We start from the raw sequence: 24,423 nt of genomic DNA, 5'->3' as shown, positions 1-24,423 counted from the left end.
AGCTGTCAGAGGAAGCGGGTGAGGCAGGTACATTAACAACAGTTAAAAGACACTTGCACAGGTACATGGATAGAAAAGGTTTGGAGGGGTATGGGCCAAACGTGGGCAAATGGGACTACCTCAGATGGGAATCTTGGTCAGCATGGACCAGTTGGGCCGAAGGGCCTGTTTCCATGCTGTATGACTATGACAGGACAAAATTCTCATCTTGGTAGTTAGTTATTGACTAATAAAATAGAATGTCAGTTGAACCATGTCCCTAAAAATCCACAAAGCCATCTATATTGAACCACACCCTATAAACAGCACTTCTGCTTGATGTTCCTTCAACATTTTATTATCCAATGCTCTCTTAGCCAGTTTCCTATCCTCCACCCTCTGCAAACCTCAGTGTATCTGCATCTGTTTGTCATCTTATCCCACATCATGTCCAACTCACTCAGATATTTTGTTCTTGCTTGGCTACGAGAGCTTTGACAGCAAAGTTAAAAAGAAAAGATGAGCAAAGAGAATGTTGTTGTTCCACATACAGAGCTCGGAGAATTCCTAATGCAGCACAAGGAACTGGCAGAGGAATTAAACGACTGCTTTGTATGTTTTAATGGAAAAGACACAAAAAACTAGTGCCAACTTTCTATCTTCCATCCTAACTTAGTGCAAGTCTCCATAAATAAAAAGGAGCTACTTGATGCCTTAGTGGGCTTAAAGGTAGATAAATTCCCAGGACTGGGTGGAATTTATCCCAGGCTGCTACAGGAGGCAAGGGAAGAGATTGCCGGGGCTTTTGCTGAGGCTTTTTAAACCTTCACTGGACCATGTGAGATACCAGGTGACTGGAGGACAGCATACATGGCCTATGAGTCTAACATCAGTGGGAGGGATAATACGGGAAAAATTCTGAGGTAGAGGATTAATGATCACTTGGAAAGGCAGGGACTGATCAGAGACAGCCAACAGGATTTTTAAATCTTAAAACTTTATTTACAGCATGGTAACAGGCCCTTCTGGCCCAATGAGTCAACACGGCCCATTTTAAAACCCATGTTAGCCTACCTGTACATCTTTGGAATGTGGGAGGAAAAACGGAGCACCCAGAGGAAACCCACACAGACACGGGGAGAAACGTACAAACTCCTTACAGACAGCGATGGGAATTGAACCCCGATTGCTGTAATAGTGTCACCCTAATCACTACGCTACTGTGCCACCCAAGAGCAGAGGGTAGATCCTGTCTGACCAATTTGGTTGAATTCTTTGAAGAAGTAACAAATGTATTGATGAGGGCAGGGCAACAGGTGTGATTTACACGGACTTTAGTTAGGCCTTTGACCGTGTCCCACATGGGAGAGTGGTTCAAAAGGTTAGGACCCATGGGATCCAAGGCAAGTTGGCAAAATTGATCCAAAACTGGCTTGGCAACAGGAGACAGGGTGACAATAGAGGATTAATGGCCTGTATTTTACATTCATCGATACTGGTCAAATGGAAAGTGGCTTGGAATGGACATTTAATTTACTTCCTTTGAGGTAGGAAGGTAAATGGTGCAGAAATGCAAAGGAATCCAATGGTGTTCATTCAATAAAGCCAACAGATATCAGCAAACCCATAAAAAAGTTAACACAGCGGTTCATTAGTAGAGGAGTAGAATTAAAAAGCAGGAAGGTTATGTAAAACATCAAATATTGTATTGCTAGACCTAACACTGTAAACACAAAGGACCAGAAAAGACTTGCAAGTAAACAAAACTGAAAAATATTACTTTCTAGAAAACTGGACAGACTAGGGCTTCATTCTCTGGAGAACTGAAAATTACCCGAGAGACTTCTTTAAAATATGAACGGGTTCAGTAGAATAGACTAGCAATGTTCTCACTTAAGACAGAATCCAAACTAAAGGCCATGGATATAAATCAGTTACTAATAAATGTATTAAGGAATTCAAGGAAGCCTCCACAAAGAGAATGGGTAGAATGTAGACATGTGTCGTTGATGTAGATAGGATAGATATATTTATAGGATACTAAATGACACTAAATCACACTATGAGTGTGAGTCATTATAAGATGCATTGATAGTGTTAGATGAAATTGGGTGGAAGGGAGCTGATGGGCCACATTAGAAGTTCCATACAATTTTAAATAAATGCTCAACTGCACAGATGTTTCTAGCCATAGGATAACACACTGTGCATATTATATAAATCATTTGATTTGCTTTTCCATTATGTTTCCACAGATTCATAAAATCAGAGCGATCCATTATACTGCTCAACTTTTGCCTATCTATAATGGCATCAAACATCCTGATCTTGGTTGGTCAAACACAGATACACAGCAAGGTAAGAGCAACCAAGAGCATTTGTACTCGGAGAAGCAAGAGATACACGGTGAGGCAGAGGTATCCAAATGACTGATACAAAATTAGTTCAAAATTCAGATTTATTCAAATTTGAGCTTATCAGGTAAATGGAGTTTTGGGGTCTTAGGACACATTTTACATGTTTAAAAAGAAGGACAAAGTTTGTGCTGCAATTACAAGTTAACATTTGAAATATCAGCTTCAGAAATGAAGAAGAGTCAGTGCATGTGGCAAAGCTTTAGAGATTGTTGGATGATTTTTTTTAAACTTTCAGTGGGTTGGAAAGCTGTCAGTAGCAAATCAGCCACCTATTATCTATCCTTCCTGATGAAGTCAATGAAAAATCAGGCAGCGTGCATGAAGAGGAGCTACTAACAGTTCTTCACCTCACCACAAGTGTCAATTACATTCATGTTTTCTCAGAGTGATGCTGAGAGAAGCTGAAAGATTTTGACTTTGATTTTAAACAGTCAATGCAATTTTCTTTGGTGTATGTTTCTTTCTCAATTCAGTATTTGATTTGTTTATAATTTTGTTCATCTGATGGCCCTGAATATTCCTTTTCCCCACAAGTGGAAAACCTTAGCCTAGAAATCCATTTGAGAACACGTTAAGCACAGGGGAACCATGCTAATTTGTCCTATTACCATTATGGATGATTCTTATGCTTGTGCCTTGTACAAGGATGCTGAGGAGGTACCATTAGCTCGCATTAAGGGGAGCAGTTGCCAATCTTACACACTGAAACTAACTTGCACTGATAGAGATCATTCCTGCACCTCTTAAAGGGGGTATGAGTATTGAATCCACACACCTATAAGTTATTGGGGAGCACTGGCCACTTTGAAGGCAGCTTAGGGACATAAATGGGCACTGTGTTTAACTGATGTCATCTTTGAAATTCCAGCGAACATCTAGAATGAGGTCCAACATGCTGGAAGTGGCAGAAAACCACTAAGGACCAAAATAAAGTGGCAGTTGGAGGAGATGACCAGAAAGATAAATGTCTAAACCGATACCTGGGCCTGATCCTAGTGCCGACAGAAGCTCAGTGAATTTGTAGAGCTCAAAGTCAGTGGAAACAGCAACACTGGCTATTTACCATCAATTGCATAGCCGTACTCACACACTGATCATAACTTCAACAGTCAGATAAATATTTACACATCTTTTCCAGCTACTTGACCAAAGTTTGCAACATGCTCTATTTCTTTTTCAGAGGATAACGGTACATATTTGTTGTGTGAAAAGGTTCTTTTGGAATCTTAAAGATGGAGGGCTCTGGACACAGGCTTTGGATTTTAAAAGTAGTTTAATCACAAAGGCAAATGCGGGGACAGAATGAATGGGAACAGATGCACACTCACACACACACGCAGGAGACCGTAAACATGAAGGGGAAATCTCAATGAGGATGAGATACATACACACACACACACACTCACACAATAAACAAGGTACAGTTTATCAAGGGATAAATACTTCAATGCCTAAATACCTTGACCTAGACAAGCATTGGCTCTAACACTCCCTGGAATCTGACTAAGATGCTACCAAACCATATGGTGGTGCATACTCTTACCAGTGGTCTCTGCAGCGTCGTCTCACTATTCCTGGGCCAGTCGAAAGAGGAAGGGCCAGGAACGTGCAACACTCTTTATAGTGCTGTGTGGAGCCTGGCCAGGTGATTTAGACAGGCCAATGGTCAGGCAGGTTCAGGAACAAAGGTGCTCTCCAGGGCCAATCCCGATGCCCACACCTGATGGGTGGGGTGGAGCGACACCTTGATTGACAGTGGTGTCACTTCCGATCCGAGGAGCAATGCTGTCCTCCGACCAGAGGAGTCAGTGTTGTTACTGTCACGTGACAGCCATGTGCTCTCCTACTACAATATTGCACATTGCAGCAGCAAACACAAGAGTGACCTTGCAGTGACCAAATGAAATAGAAGAGAAGATGATGTTGATCAAGAGCTTGTGCTCAAGCTATCATCATCATAGTGGCCAGAGGTGGATTGAAGATCATTGAGGAAGACAAAATGCAAACATTTGGTGTAATTCATTGAATGTGGCAGAAGTTTTTTAGACTCATAGAGTCATGCAACACAGAAGCAGGCACTTCAGGCCACCAGGTCTGCACCAAGCATCGATCACCCACCCACACTAATCTTGTTTTTCACTCTTACATTCCAATCAACACATCATCTCTGATTAACATAGGGAACAATATACAGTGACCAGTAAACCTACCAGCCAGCATGACTTTGGGACATGGGAGGAAACTAGAGCACCTGCTGGAAACCCATGCAGTCTCGGAGAGAATGTGCAATCTCCACACAGACAGCACCCAAGGTTTGGTTTGAACTGAGTGTGTGGAGCTGTGAGGCAGCAGTGCACCATTGCACCACTATGCCACCCACAGGAAGACCATCAAACTTCCTGAGCTCCCCAAACCAAACCAACTATGAGAGAGGTGTAGTTGGGGATTTTCAGGGAGTTTGATGATGGGATTTGAGAATCAGGCAGTTTGAGGGAATTGGGAAGTTGGTGATCAGTCAGATCGGAAAGTTTGAAGATCAGCAGTCTTTTTGGAGGGATTGTGGATGTTCTGGGTGACAGGGATCCACAGTCAGGGATTTGGAGGATTGGTGAGTTTAGTGAGTCAGATGATCATCAGGAAGCAGGGAAGGCAGTGGCAATCGGTGAGTGTGGGGCCAAGTGAAAGTAAGTAATAGAACTTAGCTTAGTGGGGTCTCAGGCAAGTACAGTGGTAGATGTCCCAACAGTACCTACCAGTGCCCAATGATTGCTTCTGGGACAGTATTGTTTAACTTTCCCAACAACTCTCCAAAGGAAGCACTGCATATAGAATGATGTAATTTGAAGGATATCTGACACGGAAATTGTTTGTATGTATGACTCACACCAGGAAATACCTGGTGGAATCTCTAGTGATGTTAAACAATCATCAATTCACTCTTACCATGTTTCACTCGAGGAAAAGTCTATTTTGGGCCATGTGTTGCTGAAATAGATAGCATTATTATCTGAGTTATAGGCCATGGAGTTTAGTTGCAAACCTTAAAGAAATGGACTATAATTCTTGGTACTGTTTTACACTCCAAGGTTAACTTCTTACACTTAGTAAGCATAGAAAGTGTGGGACCGCATCTGTATATTTTGTGCTTAGATTTACAACTTTAATTATATTCCTCTTACTGGCAGTTAAGCCATGATCTAATGAACCTCCTGGCAATTGTGACCAACAAACAACCTTTCTATTTATACAGCCAATTCTGTAACCTGCATGTCTAGTGTTTGCAACACTCTTAAACTCAAGTGGATATCAGTAACTATGCCTCTCTTTCCCATGTAATCCCAGCCTTGCTTATCACTGCAATTCTCTGAAATGAATTCTCATTCATGTTCCCCTTTTCATCATTAACTTCAAAGAGCTTAATTGAAGTAATCTGTCGGTTTTCCTTTCAAATATTAACACAAAAACAGGAACAGAAGTAAGCCATTTGGCTGTTCTGCCATTCTTTGATCAGTCTTGACTTCAACACCATTTTTCCACTTTCTCCCCATCCTCCTTGCCTCCCTTGTATAGTTTAACTGTCTCTCCTCTGCCTTGAATATTCCTAATGAACGTCTCCACCTTTTTCTTCATCTCTGTCTGAAATGGACAACTCCATATTCAATGGCTGTAGTTCTAGATATCCCAACTCACAATCCCACCTATAAATCCCCCTCAGAACCATATGTTTCTATAAGAATCAGGTTTTGGGGATTGTGTAGTCTTCATTCTTCTAAATGTTCTAACCTGCTCAGCCTGTCTACGTAAAACAATCCCTTCATCCTAGAAATCAACTCTATGAATCTTCTCCATGTTGCCTCCAGTGCAAGGTCTCCTCTTTCCTTACACATGGGGAACTAAGATGTTTGCAGTACTTCAGGTGTGGTCTCACTAGCACCCTGTAAAGTTACATTAAAACTTCCCTAAATCTCTAAACCCTTTGCAATAAATTCCATTGGGCTTCCTGATTACTTGCTAGACTTGCATCTTACTTTTTTTGTGTTTAATGTGCTAAGGCCTCGAGACCCCTTTGCAACACATTTTGTTGTCTCACTCAATTTAAATAATAACTTGCTTTCTCGTGATTCCTTCCAAAGTGGATAACCTCACATTTCTTCATGTTATATTTTATCTGCCAACTTCATGCCCATTCGCTTAGCCTATCTACATATCTATATGTCCTCTTGCAACTTGCTAACCCACCTATCTTTGTATCAACAAATTTGGTTGCAGTACTCCGTCCCTTCATCCTTGTCACCAGTTTACATTTGAGCACTGATCCTTATGGCACTCCACTAGTTACTGATTGCCATTATAAAAATGACCCATTCATCCCAACTCTGTTTTTGGCTAGTTAGCCACTCGCCTATCCCTATTAATATACTACCCCCAACCCCCCTGCGCTCTTATATTGTGCAATAACCTTTTTGGTGGCAAATTTTTGAATGCCTTCCAGAAATCCAAATATTCTACATTTACTGATTCCTCTTCATCTGACCCTGTTTATTACATCCTCAAAGAACTCCAGCAGAAAGCATTCTTTCTGGATGCATCACAATTTGGTGTGACAACTGCTCTGCCCAAGGCTGCAAGAAATTATGCAGAGTTGTGAACATAGCCCAGTCCATCGTGCAAACCAGCCTCCCCTCCATTGACCTGATCTATATTTCCTGCTGCTTTGAGAAAACAGCCAACATAATCAAGGACCCCTCCCACCCCCGTCATTCTCTCTTCTCCCCTCTCCCATCGGGCAGAAGATACAAAACCTTGAAAGCACGTTCCATTAGACTCAAGGACAGCTTCTATCCTACTGTTATCGGACTCTTGAATGGACCTCTTGTATGCTAAAGATGAACCCTTGATGTCCCAATCTACCTCGTCGTGACCCTTGCACTTTATATTGTTCACCTGCTCTGCACTTTCTCTGTAGCTGCAACACTATTTTCTGCATTCTGTTTTTTTTAACTACCTTGATGTTCTTCTGTATGGCATAATCTGTCTGGATGGTACGCAAACAAAAGTTTTTCGCTGTATCTCAGTACATGTGACAATAATAAACCAATACCAATTTATCGCACAATGTCTGTTTCCTAACCCATACTGATTCTGCTTAATTGTCTTTAATAACATCATTTTCCCAATAACAGATGTTAGGCAATAGAGACAGGAGGGCTTGGATAGGCTGGGGCTTTTTTCCCTGGAGCATAGGAGGCTGAGGGGTGACCTTATAGAGGTTTATAAAATCATGAGGGGCATAGATAAGGTGAATAGCCAAAGTCTTTTCCCCAAGGTAGGGGAGTCCAAACTAGAGGGCATAGGTTTAAAGTGAGAGAGGAAAGATTTAAAAGGGACCCGAGGGTCAACATTTTCACACAGAGGATAGTGGGTATATGGAACGAGCTGCCAGAGGAAGTCGTAGAGGCAGGAACAATTACAACATTTAAAAGGCATTTGGACGGTTGCATGGATAGGAAAGGTTTAGAGGGAAATGGGCTAGCACAGGCAAATGGGACCAGCTCAGTTAGGCAACTTGGTCGTCAAGGACAAGTTGGGCCGAAGGGTTGGTTTCCGCACTGTATACCTTTATGACTGTAACCGGCCATGAAGTTTTCTGCTTTCTGACTCCCTTCTCTCTCGAACAGTGTTGGTTATGTTTGTTTTGAGAGGACAGTATGAATGTAACATTTTGATGTTGGCAGAATACTTCAGTAGGACAGCAACATGCTGCATTATTTTTATATTGACTGGTTGCCTATACTCAGATTGCTTGGATTCTTCTCATAATGTCAAACCGTGTCTCTCAAGTGAATGCTTTCTCGTAGGTAGCAAAACGCTGCAGCTGGTAGAGCTGCTGTGTCATAGCTCCAGTGACCCAGCTTCACTCCTGACGTCTGGTGTTGTGTGTTTGTGTCTTTGCACATTCTCTCAGTGACTGCATGGGTTTTCCCCCAGTTGCTCCATTTTTCTCCCACTTCCCAAAGAAGTCTGGTTAGTAGGTTAATTGGCCACTGTATATTGTCTCTCGTGTGTAGGACAGTGGTCGAATCTAGGAGGATTTGATGGGAATGTGGGTAGAATAGGCTACTTGGAAAATTGGAAAATTTGTGGTAGAACGGGACTGGTCTGTGAGCTGGCGTAGACTCAATGGGCCAAAATAGCTTCCTTCTAATGTCATAAGGGAATATGTGAAAAATGCAGAAAAAGATAAAGGTAGGAGCAGGAGTAGGCCTTTGGGCCTTTCAAGGCTGCTCCATCATTCATTATGATCATAGCTGATCATCCATCTTAACACCATATTCCGACTCTAACGCCCCCCCCCCCCCCCACCTTATCCCTGATATCCAGGAAAAGTATACATCTCCTTAAATATATTCAGCAATTTGACTGCTACAACCCTCTGTGGTAGCATATTCCACAGGTTTACCATATTTTTCCTCACGTCAGTCCTGCATCTCTTGCCCTGTAACCTGAGACTGTGACCTCTCCTTCTAGACCCACTCCCCAGGAAAAACATCCTCCCCAAGTCCAGTCTCATTATTCTAACCTCTGGTAAAACAAGCCTAATCAACCTTTTCTCTACAAAAGCTAGTATTCCAAAACATAGTCATTTCCTCTTGTCTTTTAGAACAGCAATCCCAATCATGACATCTGGCAGTGTTTCACGTTAATGCAGAACTCCTCAAACTGTTGGAAATGGAAAGGAGAGAAATGTGGAAAGTTGGACAGAGAAGTGACAGATGGAGTTTAATCCGGACAAGTGTGAGGTGTTGCACTTTGTGAGGTCAAGTTCAAAAGAAAAGTGTACAGAAAATGGCAGGACCCTGAGGAGCATTGATCTACACAGGGATCTTGGGGTACAGGTCCATAGCTTCCTGAAAGTGGCCACACAAGTGGAAAGGATAGTAAAGAAGGCATATGACATGCTTGCCTTCATCGGTCAAGACATTGAGTATAAAAGCAGGGAAGTCATGTTGCAGCTGTATAAAACTTTAGTTTGGCCACATTTGGAGGACTGTGTGCAGTTCTGATCATCATACTGCAGGAAGGACTTGGAGGCTTTGGGGAGGGTGCGGAAGAGGTTCACCAGGATGTTGCCTGGATTAGAGAGTATTAGCTATAAGAAGAGGTTGGACAAACTTGGTTTGTTTTCTCTTGAGCATCAGAGGCTGTGGGGCAACCTGATAGAAGTATTTCAATTATGAAAGGCATAGATAGGGTTGATAATCCAAGTCTTTTTTCTGGGGTGGGAAAGTCAAATACTAGAGGGCAGAGGGCATAAGTTTAAAGTGAGTGGGGTAAAGTTTATAGGAGATGTGAGGCAAGTTTTTTACATAGAAAATGGTAGGTGCCTGGAACATGCTGTGAGGGGAACTGGCAGTAGCAGGTATGATAGTATTTAGACAGACACCTGAACAAGCAGAGAATCGAGGATACAGACCATGTGCAGGCAGATGGGATTAGTTAGAATGGCATAGTGGTCGGCGCAGACATGGTGGGCTGAAGGGCCCTTCCTATGCTGTGTTTCTCTGTAGAGGGACAGAGAGAGTGAACTTTTATTCAAGACCACAAAAAACTTATTCCACATCCCTCTCTCTTTCCTCATCTCTCTGTTCCATTCAGCATTCCTTTTTCAGCATCCTCCTTCTCACATTAAACCCCTCTTTGTCCCTTTCTGTCTCCTTGGACTCTTATTCCCTGACCTGACTCTGGACACATCTGCCAGGCTCCTCATTCCTTACCCTTACTTTGCAATATCTTATTTACATGAGTGTAAACAAGCTGTTTGGTAATCAGCACAAAGCTGCAGACGTTAATTGTGAATGACAATTTAGAAACTGAGATCTGTGATGGATGGACTAAGGGCATAGCTTTAAGGTGAGAGGGAGAAATTTAAAGAAGGACCTGGGGCAACTTTTCACACAGAGCATGGTAGGTACTTGGAACGAGCTGCCAGAGGAAGTGTCAGAGGTGGGTACAATTACAACGTTTAAGAGACATTTGGACAGGTCCATGATAGGAAAGGTTTAGAGGGATATGGGCCAAACGCAGGCAAATGGGGCTAGCTCAGGTTGGCAACTTGGTTGGTATGGACGGGTTGGGCCACAAGGGCTGTTTCCATGCTGGATGACTCTATAACTCGATGATCTGTTTGAATTTCAGTGATAGAACAATGTAGATGCTACTTAAAACAGAAACATTCTTTCAATGAGTTTTAGCTGAAAGTCAACACATTATTCAGCTTTCTCAAAATATGCAATTTAAGCACTTTAGCTATTTGGTTCAATGAAAATAAAAGTGGAGGGTAACCTCAGAGTGCCAGTTCATAAAACTTCCATAAGTTGCTAGATTGTCCCACAGAGAAAGAGGCATGTCTTTCCCATAAACACAGAGGTGTTAAAACTGTAGGTCAATACTTGTGTATTTGACACTTGGAAATGTGGAGAACATAAGATTGCAAAACTGTTGAAGTCTCAATTAGGTACATGAATTGGCTTTCAAGCATACGTTTCGAAGTGTTTATTTTTGGTAGGATTTATGGTGGTGGGAGTGGGTTGGTTGGTGCAAACAAAAATTGAGGCTCAATAGGGTGCCGTAGCTCAAAGTTTGAAACCACTGCATTAATGGTACTAGTCAGTTGATGATATCATTGCATCCGACTTCAGATTTGCAGTTCATTATCAGAATATCAAGTTACAATGTCATGCCATGTAATTACATAGGTATCAATTACATTTATTATTGTAGAAATGTGTAAAAAAAAACTTCAAATGGAAACAGAATGTGAATATATTGGTAGGATGAAAAACTTGAAGGAATGGTGAGATTTTGTTTCATGCTGATGTTACAGACCCTAAACTACATGAACTAAACTGATTTCTGAACAACACACAGATAGTTTGAAAGGAGTGATCTGTCTGGAGTGGAATGGAATTTCTGTAAATTGCATTTGAAGGAAAGCAATTACTCAGTCTGCCCATGGTTCATTAAGTTTTGCAAGTAGCAACTTGACCTGAAAAGAAAGACCAAGAAAGACTGAAAAGAAGCTGCAATTTATAGAAAATATATTAAATGTATAAACCGTGTTACATATGATGGAACAATCACTATGTTGTAACTATGTTGAAACTCGTATTGGAATGATGAAATCATGTTCAGTACTTGGATTAGAAATGTTATTAATGCAAGTGACTGAGATAGAGTTTGTCCTTTGGAATTCTACACAATAAAAATGAATGGGGAAAGATGTCACTGCATCTTACTGGAAAAAATGATTTGGGCACTATTCCTTTAATTGTTCTATTCAATTAATTCCACTTTCCTGATCTTTCTGCACTGCCCTGCAGATATATCCTTGGCAAATGTTTACAATTTCCATTTGAAAGTTACTATTAAATCTGCTTCCATCAGTTTTAAGTTTTAAATTCCAGATAATACCAACTGATTATATTAAAACATATTCCTCACTTTCTCACAAATTCCAGTGCCAATTATCTTAAATCTGGTTAATGATGTCAGTCAAAGGAATTCTTTTTCTTTGTTTAGTTCATTAAAATCCTTTTATCATTTTGAACACCTCCATTAAGTCTTTACTTAAAATGAAAATCAAAAAAACTGCAGACGCTGGAAATCTAAAATAAAACACAGGAAGTGCTGAAATACTCAGCAGGTCAGGCTGCATCTGTGGGAAGAGAAATAGAGCTAACAGTTCTGACGAAGGGTCTTCAATCTGAAATGTGGACTCTGTTTCTCTTCCCACAGATGCAGCCTGACCTGCTGAGTATTTCCAGCATTTTCTATTTCTAATCAAGTTTTTTTCTTAACTTCTGCTCTAAGTTCCTCATACGTTCCAGTAAATCTCTGCACCCTCTCCAAGGCTATGACATCCTATAGGTATGGTTCATTGGAATTCTGTGTGATGAGGATAAATGGGAAAATATTTGCTATATTAGGATCTCATGCAGTGGAATCCAGTTTTTTCTGCGATGGGAATGATATGATATGATATGATATCTTTATTTGTCACATGTGCATTGAAACACACGGTGAAATGCATCTTTTGTGGGCTGCCCCCAGAACACTCTACGCAAGTGTCACCACGCTTCTGGCGCCAACATAGCATGCCCATAGCTCCTAACCTGTTCGTCTTTGAAATGTGGGAGGAAACCGGAGCACCTAGAGGAAACCCACGCAGACACACAGGAAGAACATACAAACTCCTTACAGACCACGGCTGGAATTGAACCCAGATCGCTGGCGCTATAATAGTGTTATGCTAACCGCTACACTGCCATGCCTGCCTCATCAAATTAAACTGGATCTAATTAACATAATAAAACAAACAAACCAAATGTAACATAGCAAACACTGATACTGATGTGCACAATAAATTGAAATTGATGTGTCCCTGACTCATTTAGATTCCAGAATTTTCATAGGCTTCTCGGTCTTAAGACATAATTGCAGTATCTGAGTTGTAAATCATCTACAGGTGGTAATTTTTGAAATTTATATTTTCCATGAGATGTCACCTTGCAACAAATCAATGCACTCTCTGCAAAACAGTTGAATATAATAAGTGCATAATAGTGCAGGTTCAAAACTCCGGTATATTTAGTACCAAAGTTATTATATAAAAATAACACGAGCTCAGATTTCCACTTTTCAGTTTTTGTCATGGTGTCATATTCATTTTACATTGTTTGTGATGGATCATTATTTGTTGTTCCATAATGCTAGACAGCATAGTACTCAGAGTCCTTGGGTAGTAGTTCATATGTTGATTGAACTTGTACATAGATTGGACACAAAAATATGCATCCATTTTTCCTCATTTGTTCCTGGCTTTTTGCCGGACCAGAGCTTGTTTCTTCAGGTATGTTGCTATTTACATCCCATAACAGATTATGCACAATGTACTTTGCGTGTGATAGGGTTCAGTCTTCAAAAGTGTTCCATCAAACAGCTGAGATAGCAGAAGACCAGTATCCTCACAACTGAGACTCAGGTGATTCTATTCATCTGTATTTGATATCTCCTAGAAAGAGAAACAGTGGTCGAGCTCCCTGGTTGAGCCATAAATTGTTCCAAAATACCATTTCATCCAATTAATAAAAGTTTGCCCAGCATAGTGCTTCCTTTAGTTTGGAGGCTTTTACATTGTTTTATGTAAACTTTGTATCATCTAATACATTATGATTACGCTAAAAGGGGCACATGTGTATAATTTAGTGTCTCTAAGTTTCAAGGTGTTTTTGAAGTCATGTGTTAAAGGTTAATTATTCCTGGAAGATCTTCAGGCCAAATATATGTCAGAGCAAAACTAAACTACTGCTTAATTCAAATTGTTTGCCTAGAGATATTTTGCATTTGTAGAAAATATTTGCTAACTATTGGAAATCACTGGTTTTCTTCAGCAGAATAACACAGAAGTAACGCAGAAATGTATATGTGTGACAGTGTTATATCTAAAGTGCTCTAGGTGCAACTGAAACCTACCTTAGGTTGAAGCCATGGAAGAAGAATTGATCTGATCATAACATAAACTTCTGAACTGAAATTATAAAATCACTCTTGTTCAATATTTGTATTGAAATTATAAGCATGTTCAAAAAAAAGTAGGATTTTGTGAATGATATCAACCAGCAACGGTTTTCATGAACTCATTTATATTGCCATACACATAATATGTGAAGTGAATTTTCCTTCATCCATTTAAATATAACAGAAGTAAACTGCCAGACATTTTGCTATTGATGAGAGTAACCCCAAATTCAACCCCAAATGCTCAAATTGTAACAGCAATCAGATTTATTCATGGTACTGTTACCGGAAGTCAAAGAAAATTAGTTATTTCTGCTGGTTTTGCATGGAGCTTCTCAAGGTCTTTATTTAAGGTAGCTTCAGAATGTATTTCTCACTCTCATTAAGAAATTACTTAACACATTTTTACTGCTTTTCTCTAGGGTGTGTGTATGATGACAGCAGCGTTCCTGCATTTCTTTTTCCTCTCTTCATTCTGTTGGGTATTAACAGAAGCCTGGCAGTCCTATCTCGCTGTATTAGGTAAAATTAGGACGAGGCTGATAAGGAAACGCTTTCTCTGCCTTGGCTGGGGTATGTGATACTCTTTATAATTAGAATGCATATCATGTGTGATTTGCAATGGAACTGTTAACATTTTAAGCTCAGAGCCAATGGTTCGAATCTGTCCAAGTGGATTGGATGTTTCTTGCTGCTAATTGTATTATCAAAACTGCTCACTACTACAAATTTTATTTCCCTTGGCCATTGGAGATGCTGTATTATACTCAATAATAGAATTCATGCTTCAGTAAAGAAAACCACTAATGAGAGTACTAGTGGCCAGTCAATAATAAGATTCATCAGTGCTGTTTTGGTATCATTATCCCAGTTGTCTGCCTGAGGCTGATTCTGGCTCTCCTTTGTCTTCCAAAGTACTCTGTCTTCTGCTTTTCTCTTCAGTTGATCTTTGGGTAGTCCAGAACCATCTTTATCTCCTTTATCTCACGGTCCCGTTTCATCTGTCTTCTGTCACCATATTGAACATCATATTCCCTCTCAGCACATGCCTAATCCAATTAGCTTCATTCTTCTGCCATTTCTCAATTTATTTTTCCCATGCATCCCCAAACCTACGTCTCAAAGCTCTCTACAAGTATCTCAAAGCTCTCTACAAGTCAGAATATCTCTTTCACCTGTATCCCTGTTTCAACACAATTCACCAATATCCAGAAGTACAAGGACAGCAGGTCTATTGATGCTTAGAAGGGCTGAGAAGTTAATGGTTGTGTTCTTCTTTTATTATAATTATCATACAATTTTAATATACTGCTGTGAGGTGTAAATTACCCATCAGCTAAAGCCTTACAAATGAAGTAATGTTCGAGGAAGTTTCTTTCAGTACTCTTTCTGAAAGGAAAGAGTAAATCTATTTCATTTTGGTTAAATTTAGCACATGGAGGATATCTTCCCACCTGACTGCTTAGGATAAATTACAGAACTGCGCGACTTCCTCTCCTTACACAATCAAAAACTGGATACTTGCTATATCGGAACATATTCTTACTTTAGAGGGGCAAAGATTTAGGAATCCTTCCAGAAGAAAATTCATTAAATAACATCTCAAAGCAAAGTGCTAAGTAGAAACTGAGGCTGTTTTTCTTGGGCTGGGGTTGATGCTGAGATCTGTGGTGACATTTTAATTTAGGGTTACCAGTGTAAAGGGAACATTTGTATAATATAAGAAAATAAAAACCTTCAACAGGTCAGGTGGCATCAGGAAAGAGATAAATAGATTTAGTGTTTCAGGTTGATGGTCTTTTATCAGAGGGCCTAGAAATTGGGCTATGTAAAATGGTACATGATTGAAACTCAGTGCTTTGGGGCAAAATTGTGGAAACACAGTTAATATCCTCGAATTGCACATTTTGTAAAATTCAAGCCAGCACTTTGAGTTGCAGTGTATGCAGATAGTGGAGAAATCCTTCCATGGGATGTGAAAGGAGTGACAATTATTTGAAATGCATTGCTGAAATTAGATAATGTTTTCTACTTCAGAAGAATTGTTGGCCATCCAGAGGGGTGCAGGTTTTCTTAATGCTCCATTCACTGCAACTGTGCAATTCAAAGGGTAACTTAATTCTTCTGTCTCCTGCAGAACATACTGGAAGCTGCTTGCTGATTTAATAGGCTCCTGCTATTCAACACACTGACTCTGGCTGCTATGCACTACAATTTCTGTATTTATTGCCTCTTTGCCACGAGTGCTTCAATGGTGGCCCTTTAATAAGTTGCATTTGTTGGAGATGCAGGGCATGTATTGGAAGCCGAGCATACATGCCTGTGGACCCCAAGGGAGGAGTGGAAGATGGGTTCATGTTCCCAGATTCTGTCTCCGAAGAGTATTCAGGGAACCACAATCTTATCTACAGCAGTGTGTTTGGAGGCCAAGATTTTTAAAGGTAGTGCGAAGAAAAATCTGTGACCATCCTTGGGCAGAGCTATGGCATACACCAGTTAGCTCTGCCCATAGAGATCAAGGTCACTGCCATGCCAAAGTTCCTTGTCTTTGGATCTTTCTAGGTAATGGTGATTGATCTGATTCAACTTTCCCTGTTTCCTGCACATCACAGCATTGTCCATCACTGACAGTTTCTGCTCTATAAAGGGACTTCATATCATTTTCCTTGAACAGAGAGAATTATGCTGATTGGCAATTTGAGGCATTATGTACTACTGGAAGTTTACTGAGAGACAGACAGCACTCTTGTGATACATTTTGCTCCTCATCAGAACCCAGAGTACCTCATTAATCACAAGGGTGATCACTCCCTGAATGTACAGCTCGTAGTGGACCATGAAAAGAAAATTCTCATTGTCAGTAGCATATGTCCCAGAAAATTCACAGCATTCTTGCCTATCATATTTCAATTGCTGCTTCATCCAGGGTGTTGAACTTTGGGAGATAAGTGCTGTCCCCTTCTTTTTTGGCTTTTGATTCCTCTCTACATTAGAATGCTAACATAGTTCACCAGATGTGATTCATTTCCTGTACCATTTTGGGAAGGTCCTTCAATGCTCACCTGAGTGGGTTTCACATTTTGTTGTCGTCTTCTGCCTTGTGGATGACGTCACCATCAGTCCAAAATGTTATTTAATTGAGACCCTTCAGGAAGGTGAGAAGGTGGCAAAGGAACAGGCACAACAGGTGACAGATGAGGAGGCCTTTGGTAGAATGGTGGCCTTCTTGCAGCCTTTTGACAGGCCCAATCTTATGTCCTGGATATTCCCTTGAGGACCCCATTCCTCAGGCTCACTGTCCAGACAGAGAGGTAATTAAATGTGGAAACAATTGACTGCACTCACACCATCTGCCACTGCCGTTCAGTTGCCAAAGTCCAGTAGCAAGGGGTTACTGTCGGGCTCCCAACACTGCAAACCCAACTACATTGGACATCACTTATGATCACTTATAAAAACCACATCCATTATCTGCACTGAAACCTAAAACAAGGTCCCACTAAGCTGACCTTGGCCACTGGCCACCCTCTACTGAAGTACAGACAATTCCTCTAGCATCTGTGGGACCAGTGAGGCATAGGACTTTGTTGAAATAAGTAACCTTGGAAAGGTCAAAACCTTAAACATCAGCATTGTAAGCAGTGCAGATTATGAAGGTGGTAAATCACTGGATATATTCACCTCTGCACTTGACTTTCCAAATTTAGGAAATTGATAACAACTTGTCTATGTCCACATTATGATGGAACCAACAAATAAGGTTGCTTGTGACATTGCACCTCCCAGTTGAGGAATTAATTGCAGTGATTTCAGCTAAATATGCAAGTGAGCAGTTGATGGTTAAAACTCTGATATTTGTGTTCATCAAACTGTAAACAAGTGGAACCTATCCAAATGGTTGGCTGCCCACCCTTTGAGCATTCTTCAGAATACATTCCTCTCTCAACTTCCATGCAATTATTATGTACAAGACTTTCGGAAGAACCTTGTGAACAGATTCAGATGATGAGTTATGCGGCATATATTTGCACCAAGTGTATGAAGGAAGCCACAACTGATTCCCTGGCAACGCACTCATCTGTAGCCCACGGCTTCGTAACCTCAGGTTATGGCCTATCAGGCTGAGATGCTCTGGATAGAATAACATGAGGAAGATACTACATAGACTCAGAAAGCCACAGCATTTGACTAATCTGCAAAAGTAAAGCTCCCTGATCATCTTTCATACATGTGCCAGTTAACTCATGTTTCCCTGCAAAAATTCCTTCTCCTTACTAAAAGAGAATAGAAGGGTACTTTGGGAATTTCCATGCATTGGTACATTGCATTGGCTTCATAGTGGATCTGCTTTCAAGCACGTTCAAAAACTTAATGAAGGATAATTTTTCTAACCAGGATTTTTGGCTCTTCCCTTTAGCTGCAAGGCTACTGCCTTTCACTTGGATGGATTGAAGATGGCTGAGGTGGATGATCACAAATGGCTCTGGTGATCAAAACCATGCTGCCAACTGCAGCATCTTATTAACCTGAGACCCTGTAAACTGGGGTAGCTGCTGGCCATGAGCCACAGATGAGGACATCGACTGTAAACTATGGTGGAGGAGAAATACTGACATCCTAAGAAAGAAAGGCATCTCCAACATATACAATGCCAATAGCCCCCACCTGGGACCTTGAACAAGTTGTGCATCTACGGTGATGTAAATTTTGCAGCTGGCATCAAAGCCTTTTGACCAAAAGGTTATTCTTTTGAACATCACGGCAGAGCAGCAAGTAGAGCTGCTGCCCCACAGTTCCAGTGACTCGGCTTCAATACTGACCTCAGGTGCTGTCTGTGTGAAATTTGCACATTCTCCCCATTGTCATGGGTTTCTTCCGTGTGTACCAGTCTCCACACCACCCCCCCACCACGTCCCAAAGACGTACAAGTTGGTAGGTTAATTGGCCATTGTCAATGGCCCCCAACATTAGTAAGTGGTCAAATCTTGGGGGAGTTGATGGGAATGAGGAGAGTAAAATAGGATTAGTGTAGGATTATTGTAAATTGGTGCTTGACATTGTTGGCACAGGTTTGATGGACATGGGTTCTGTTTCTGTACTGTATTACTCTATAACGGTATGTGAATGCAATGATTCATTCCTGCACCGCAGCAGTTTCCATAGGGCATCTGTGTTCTGATTGTCAGCTTCCCCTTCTTGTAAGACAGCACTTGATTCCTGGGTGAAATCAAGGTGGGCTCATCTGTGGCTACAGCCAGCCACCAGCTTCTTGGTACATTTCTATTCTGTAGGCATGTCAGACAATATGCCAGGCATTTCTATATGGATTTGTAGCAGCATTTCTGTATATACTCTTCTATCATAATCCTGCAGGTTAAATGTTAAAACATCCATGGAGCTGGCATATTGATTTCCCAATCCCTCCAGCCAACTGCAGTTCTCCACTGTCAGGAGTCTTTCCATGTGGAATGTGCCTCTTTAATCCAGTCACTTCAGCCTCGCACTACAACAGTTGCTTTGTCACAGAGTCAAAGAGAATCACAGCGCAGGGGCCCACCAAGTCTGCACTGACCGTCAACCACCCACACGTAACCCTACATGAATCTCATGTTCCCATCACCTCCCCCCAGATTCTACCACTCACCTACACACTAAGGATAATTTACAGTGGCTATTTAACCTACCAACCCCCACATCTTTGGGATGTGGGTGAAAACCGGAGCATCCAGAGGAAACCTACACGGTCACAAGGAGAACATGCAAACTCCACACAGACAGCACCCAAGGTCAGGATTGAATATGGTTCTCTGGCACTGTGAGGTAGTGGCTCTACTAATTGCACCATTGTCTTGCCCTAACCCACCTTTGTCACATTAGGCATCACGGTGCAATGTCTCCTTCTGCTGCTCCTCTGCAGAGTGGTGTTTCTGTGCATGGGTGTCTCTGTGGAAAGTGTCTCCTGAGACAAGAAAAAGCGTTTAGTAACAATGTATTCATGCTTGGCAGAGTGGCCAGCACATGTGACAGCCCATTCATTGCTAGAAGGATTAAGAACATAACATGTATACCCAGGATACTGGGATGTGCATGTCTTCACCTGTACCAGAGGCTCTGGCCTCAGTTACTACAATGCCTGTCAAGAGAAGAACACTTTCTTCCAGCCTGATGAGCCATCATGAGTAAAATAATCCCCCTCTTCAGCATTGTCTCACTGTTAGCCATCTCCATTTGATAATTCCAGTAGTGTTGTGACTAAATAGGGAGCTTCCACTAAGGTCTGATGCCCTGATGCTGATCAGTATGAGAATGAGCTAGTGGGTATGCACATTGAAGTAGTAATTATTAGGATCTGCCATTCATAGAATCATAGAAACATTCAAGGGCATTCTGTGCTAAAAGCACACTGCAGTACATAAAATGACATAGATTACACACACATTACAGGATTAGCACTCCTATTTCAGTGATCCAAGTTTAAGGCATAACTGTTTTCTCTGTGTACAAATTCCTCCTGTCCTACTGAGTCAGAGTCATACAGCGCAGAAACAGGCCCAACCCTATAGCCCACAGCCTAGCCAATGTTGTATGAAATTTAATCATTAAGTGTAGATCAATACTAATTCCATTTATCAGCATTGGTCCAGAGCTTTTAATTCTTGACAGTTCAAGTCCACATCTTAGATACTTAAAATGTCATTGGAGTATCGGGCTCCACCACCAACTCAAAAAGTGTTCCAGACCCTCTGAGAGAAAAAGTGCTTCCCTCTAAACTTCTTAGTCCTCATCTTAAACCCATGCTCTCTTGTTTTAGACACCTCCGTTATGAGGAAAGCTTTCCTACTATCTACTCTGCCTATGCCCCTCATAAATTTGTATATACAGTATCTATCTCTCCAAAGAAAACAAAGCCAGCCTATCCTGTGTCTCCTCAAAAATGAAAGGTTTCATCTCAGGTAACATCCTGGTAAAGTTCCTTTGCACCGTCTCCAGTGCAATCACATTCTTTCTATAGTATGTTACCAGACTTGGATACTATTCCAGCGGTGACCTAACCAATGTTTCATAAAGTCATAATACAACGACCTCATTCTTGTATTCTCTGTCATGGCTGGTGAAGGCAGCCATCCCATATGTCTTCTTCATGACCCTATCTACCTGTCCTGCCACATCAAGGATCTTTGGACATGTACATCAAGATACCTCTGTTCCTCAATACTCCCTAGGGCCCTACCATTCATGGTGTTACATCCTAGCATTATTAATTGTGCCAAAGTGCATCACCTCGTACTTATCAGGATTAAACTTTATCTGCCATTGCTCTGCCTACCTTACCAATATCATCCTGTGGTCTGCTATTAACAATGCCACCAAATTTGGCATCTTCTGCAAGCTTACCTCCTTCATTCATGTAAAAATTATTAAAGTATATAACAAACTGTAAGGGTCCCAGCACTGATCCCTTGTGGTGTGTCACTGGTCACAGACTACCATTCACAAAAATAAGTCTCCACCATCACTGTCTCCCTCCTTTTACCAAGCTAATTTTGGATCCAATTTGCCAACTTTCCTTGTATTCCTTCGTCTCTAATTTTTTGGACCAGTCTCCCATGTGGGGCCTCGTCAAGGACCTAACTAAATTCTGTGTAGACAACATCAATTGCACTACTCTCCTCAATATAGTTTGTTATCTCTTTGAAAGATTCAACAAAATTGGTCAGACAGGATTTCCTCTCAACAAAGCCATACTCTCTTTGATTAATCCCTGCCTTTCCAAGTATGGATTAATTTTGTCCTTCAGAAATTATTTCCTGTAACTTCCTTACCACTCACTCAGTCACTGGTCTTTAATTACCTGGCTTTTCCCTGCTATCCTCGAATAAAGGTATCACATGTGCTTTTCTTGGTAGTTACTTGGTACCTTACCTGTGCCAGCAAAGATCTGTGAGTGTTTCCTGAATTTTCTGTTTTACTTCAGATTTGTCACATTCTAAGTATTTTTACATCTTTTATTTTGTATGTTGCTGGCATTTAAAATCTCATGAATCTATTTGAAGAAACGTGGCTGTTGTCTATGTTGCTGCAACCTCATGGAAGCTTAACTCGAACCCTGTAGGAAACAAAAACTACTCAGCTCAAGTCAGGGTAAACTTATTGAGTCAGCAGTTTGCTTCAGTGATCTGTGATCATTTCAGTAGCTGATGCCAAACTGCAGCCATCAGTGATTTTTAACATTCAGCAGTGATTATTACTGTTGCCTGACTACATTCCCATTATTACCATTCAGAAATCTGCATTTCTATTTGAAATTTTAGCATTTTAATACAAATATAATTCACCTCATACATAGTACAATTCAAAGAACTCTTTACAATCAAGTGCATTCCAGTATTAAAATGAAATGAGATTGGTTTCAACAAAAAGAATAATTTTGTCTCTTGTATGGTAAAGAAAACTGGACCAGTTGAACTGTCAATTTCCCTTAATAACTGCCAGTTGAGCAGAGGTTTTGCCACTGCTGGAATAAACAGATAGATGTTATCAGAAATGCAAACAATTTAAGCTAGTGTGCTTGTAATTCCAATGATTTCCAGCTTTAGATATTTTTAAGAAAAGCTTTCCTATAGCTATTTCTTGTATTTAGCAGAAATGGCATCTTTGTGCTTCCATTGGCAGAAAGGGGCAAAGCAGGTGCAAGTAGGTGCTGTGCTAATGAGACATGCCTGTTTCAAAAAGCTAACTGAAGTATGCAGTTTTGGGATAATGGGTGATCACTGTCATTTAAACATGCCTGGTAGAGCTCATGTGGAGATCTACATTTTTAGCACAAATGCTGATTGCAATTAAGTGTCTTGGAATGGTAAATGTAAATTCCACATACACACTTCCACAGAAGGTATGGAGGGCACTGGCTAACACACAGCAGCAAGTATTTGGTTTGCTCAGCAACCGAGATAAAGCTCCCACTCTGACACACCATTAGATGTCTTACTGGAGGAGATATAGAGGAATTATGTCATTATCTCCACAATGGGGAAGAAAGCCACAGAGGTAAATATGGTCAGAGTCACAAAAGATTGCAGCAGATTCTCAACCAAGGCCCCCACCCTAGGATGTGGTTCTAGTGCTAAAAGAAATGTAATTGTTTTACGTAAGACCTTCTCAAAGATAAATCTTTCAACAACAGTATCACCACCCACATCTCATCCTCAATATATTTCATCTGCATTTTACACTAAAATTCAATGTCTTTCACAGATGCCACTCACACTTCAGAAAGAGCACAGAGCTCATTAACAGTGTGAAGCATCACATTCTGTTCCAGCAACACAAAATGTTGGAGGAACTCAGCATCTAAGGAGGGAAAAGGACACTTGACGTTTTAGGTTGAGATCCTTCATCAGGGCTGGAAAGAAAGAGGGCAGAAGCCAGTATAAAGAGGTGGAGGAAAAGGGAGGAGCAAGAGCTGGCAGCTGATAGGTGGATCCAGGTGAGGGGGGGGTGATAGGCAGGTGAGGGAGGGGGAGAGTGGGAATGATGCAAGGAGCTGGGAGGTGATGGGTGGAAGTGACAAAGGACTGAAGAAGATGGAATCTGATAGGAGAGGACAGTGGACCATGGAATAAAGGGAGGGAGATGGGGAGGGGAACCGGTGAGAGGAGTGTGTGGGTGATGGGCAGATGAAGAGGGTGGGATGGGGAAGGTGGGGTGATGGGGGTTGGTGGGATAAGGGGGAAAAAAAGAAAGGGACAGAGGGGAATGATTACCAGAAGCTGAAGAACTCAATGATCATGCTGTCAGGTTGCAGACTACCAAGGCAGAATATGAGTTGCTGTTCCTTTAATCTGCATCTGGCCTCAACTTGGCAGTAGGGGAGGCCATGGACAGACATAGTGTGGGAATGGGAAGTGGAATTAAAATGGCTGGGAGATCCTGGCTGTTACGGCGGACAGAGCGAAGGTGCTCGACGAAGCGGTCCCCAGTCTGAGTTGGGTCTCACTGATGTAGTGGAGGCCGCACCAGATGCAATAAATCCCACGGATGGATTCACAGGTGAAGCACTGCCTCACTTGAAAGGACCGTTTAGGGCCCTGAACAGTGGTGGAGGAGGTGTAAGGGTAGGTGTAGCACTTGGCATGGTTACAGGGACAAATACCTGGAGGGGGATCGGTGGGGAGGGGTGAACAGATGAGGGATTCACAGCGAGAGCGATCCCTGCAGAAAACCGAGAGAGGAAGGGAAGATGTGCCTGGTGGTGGGGTCCCGTTAGAGATGGCAGAAGTTGTGGAGAATGATATGTTGGATGCTTAGCCTCATAGGGATGATAGGTGAAGATTAGGGAAACTGTGTCCCAATTATATCTGCGAGGGTTGAGGCAAGGGCAGACTACGGGAAATAGAAGAGATGCAAGTGAGGACTCCATCAATAGCAGTTGGGGGGAGCCTCGTCTTCT

General features: G+C 41.5%; 1 protein-coding gene across 4 annotated transcripts in view; it reads left to right on the top strand.

Annotated features, from left to right (window-relative positions):
* Positions 1-24,423, top strand: part of adgrb2 (adhesion G protein-coupled receptor B2) — an 898,475-nt gene that overhangs the window by 754,947 nt on the left and 119,105 nt on the right. For all 4 annotated transcript variants that reach the window (XM_052036166.1, XM_052036168.1, XM_052036167.1 and 1 more), the window contains 2 exons: positions 2,235-2,337; positions 14,396-14,546. In XM_052036166.1, the coding sequence (XP_051892126.1) occupies positions 2,235-2,337; positions 14,396-14,546 (254 nt within the window). The remainder of the gene's footprint in view (positions 1-2,234; positions 2,338-14,395; positions 14,547-24,423) is intronic.

Source organism: Pristis pectinata, chromosome 22 (assembly GCF_009764475.1).
Source record: "Pristis pectinata isolate sPriPec2 chromosome 22, sPriPec2.1.pri, whole genome shotgun sequence".
NCBI lineage: Eukaryota > Metazoa > Chordata > Chondrichthyes > Rhinopristiformes > Pristidae > Pristis > Pristis pectinata.
Note: the sequence above shows the minus strand (reverse complement) of the source record. Positions and strands in the feature narration are given on the sequence as shown.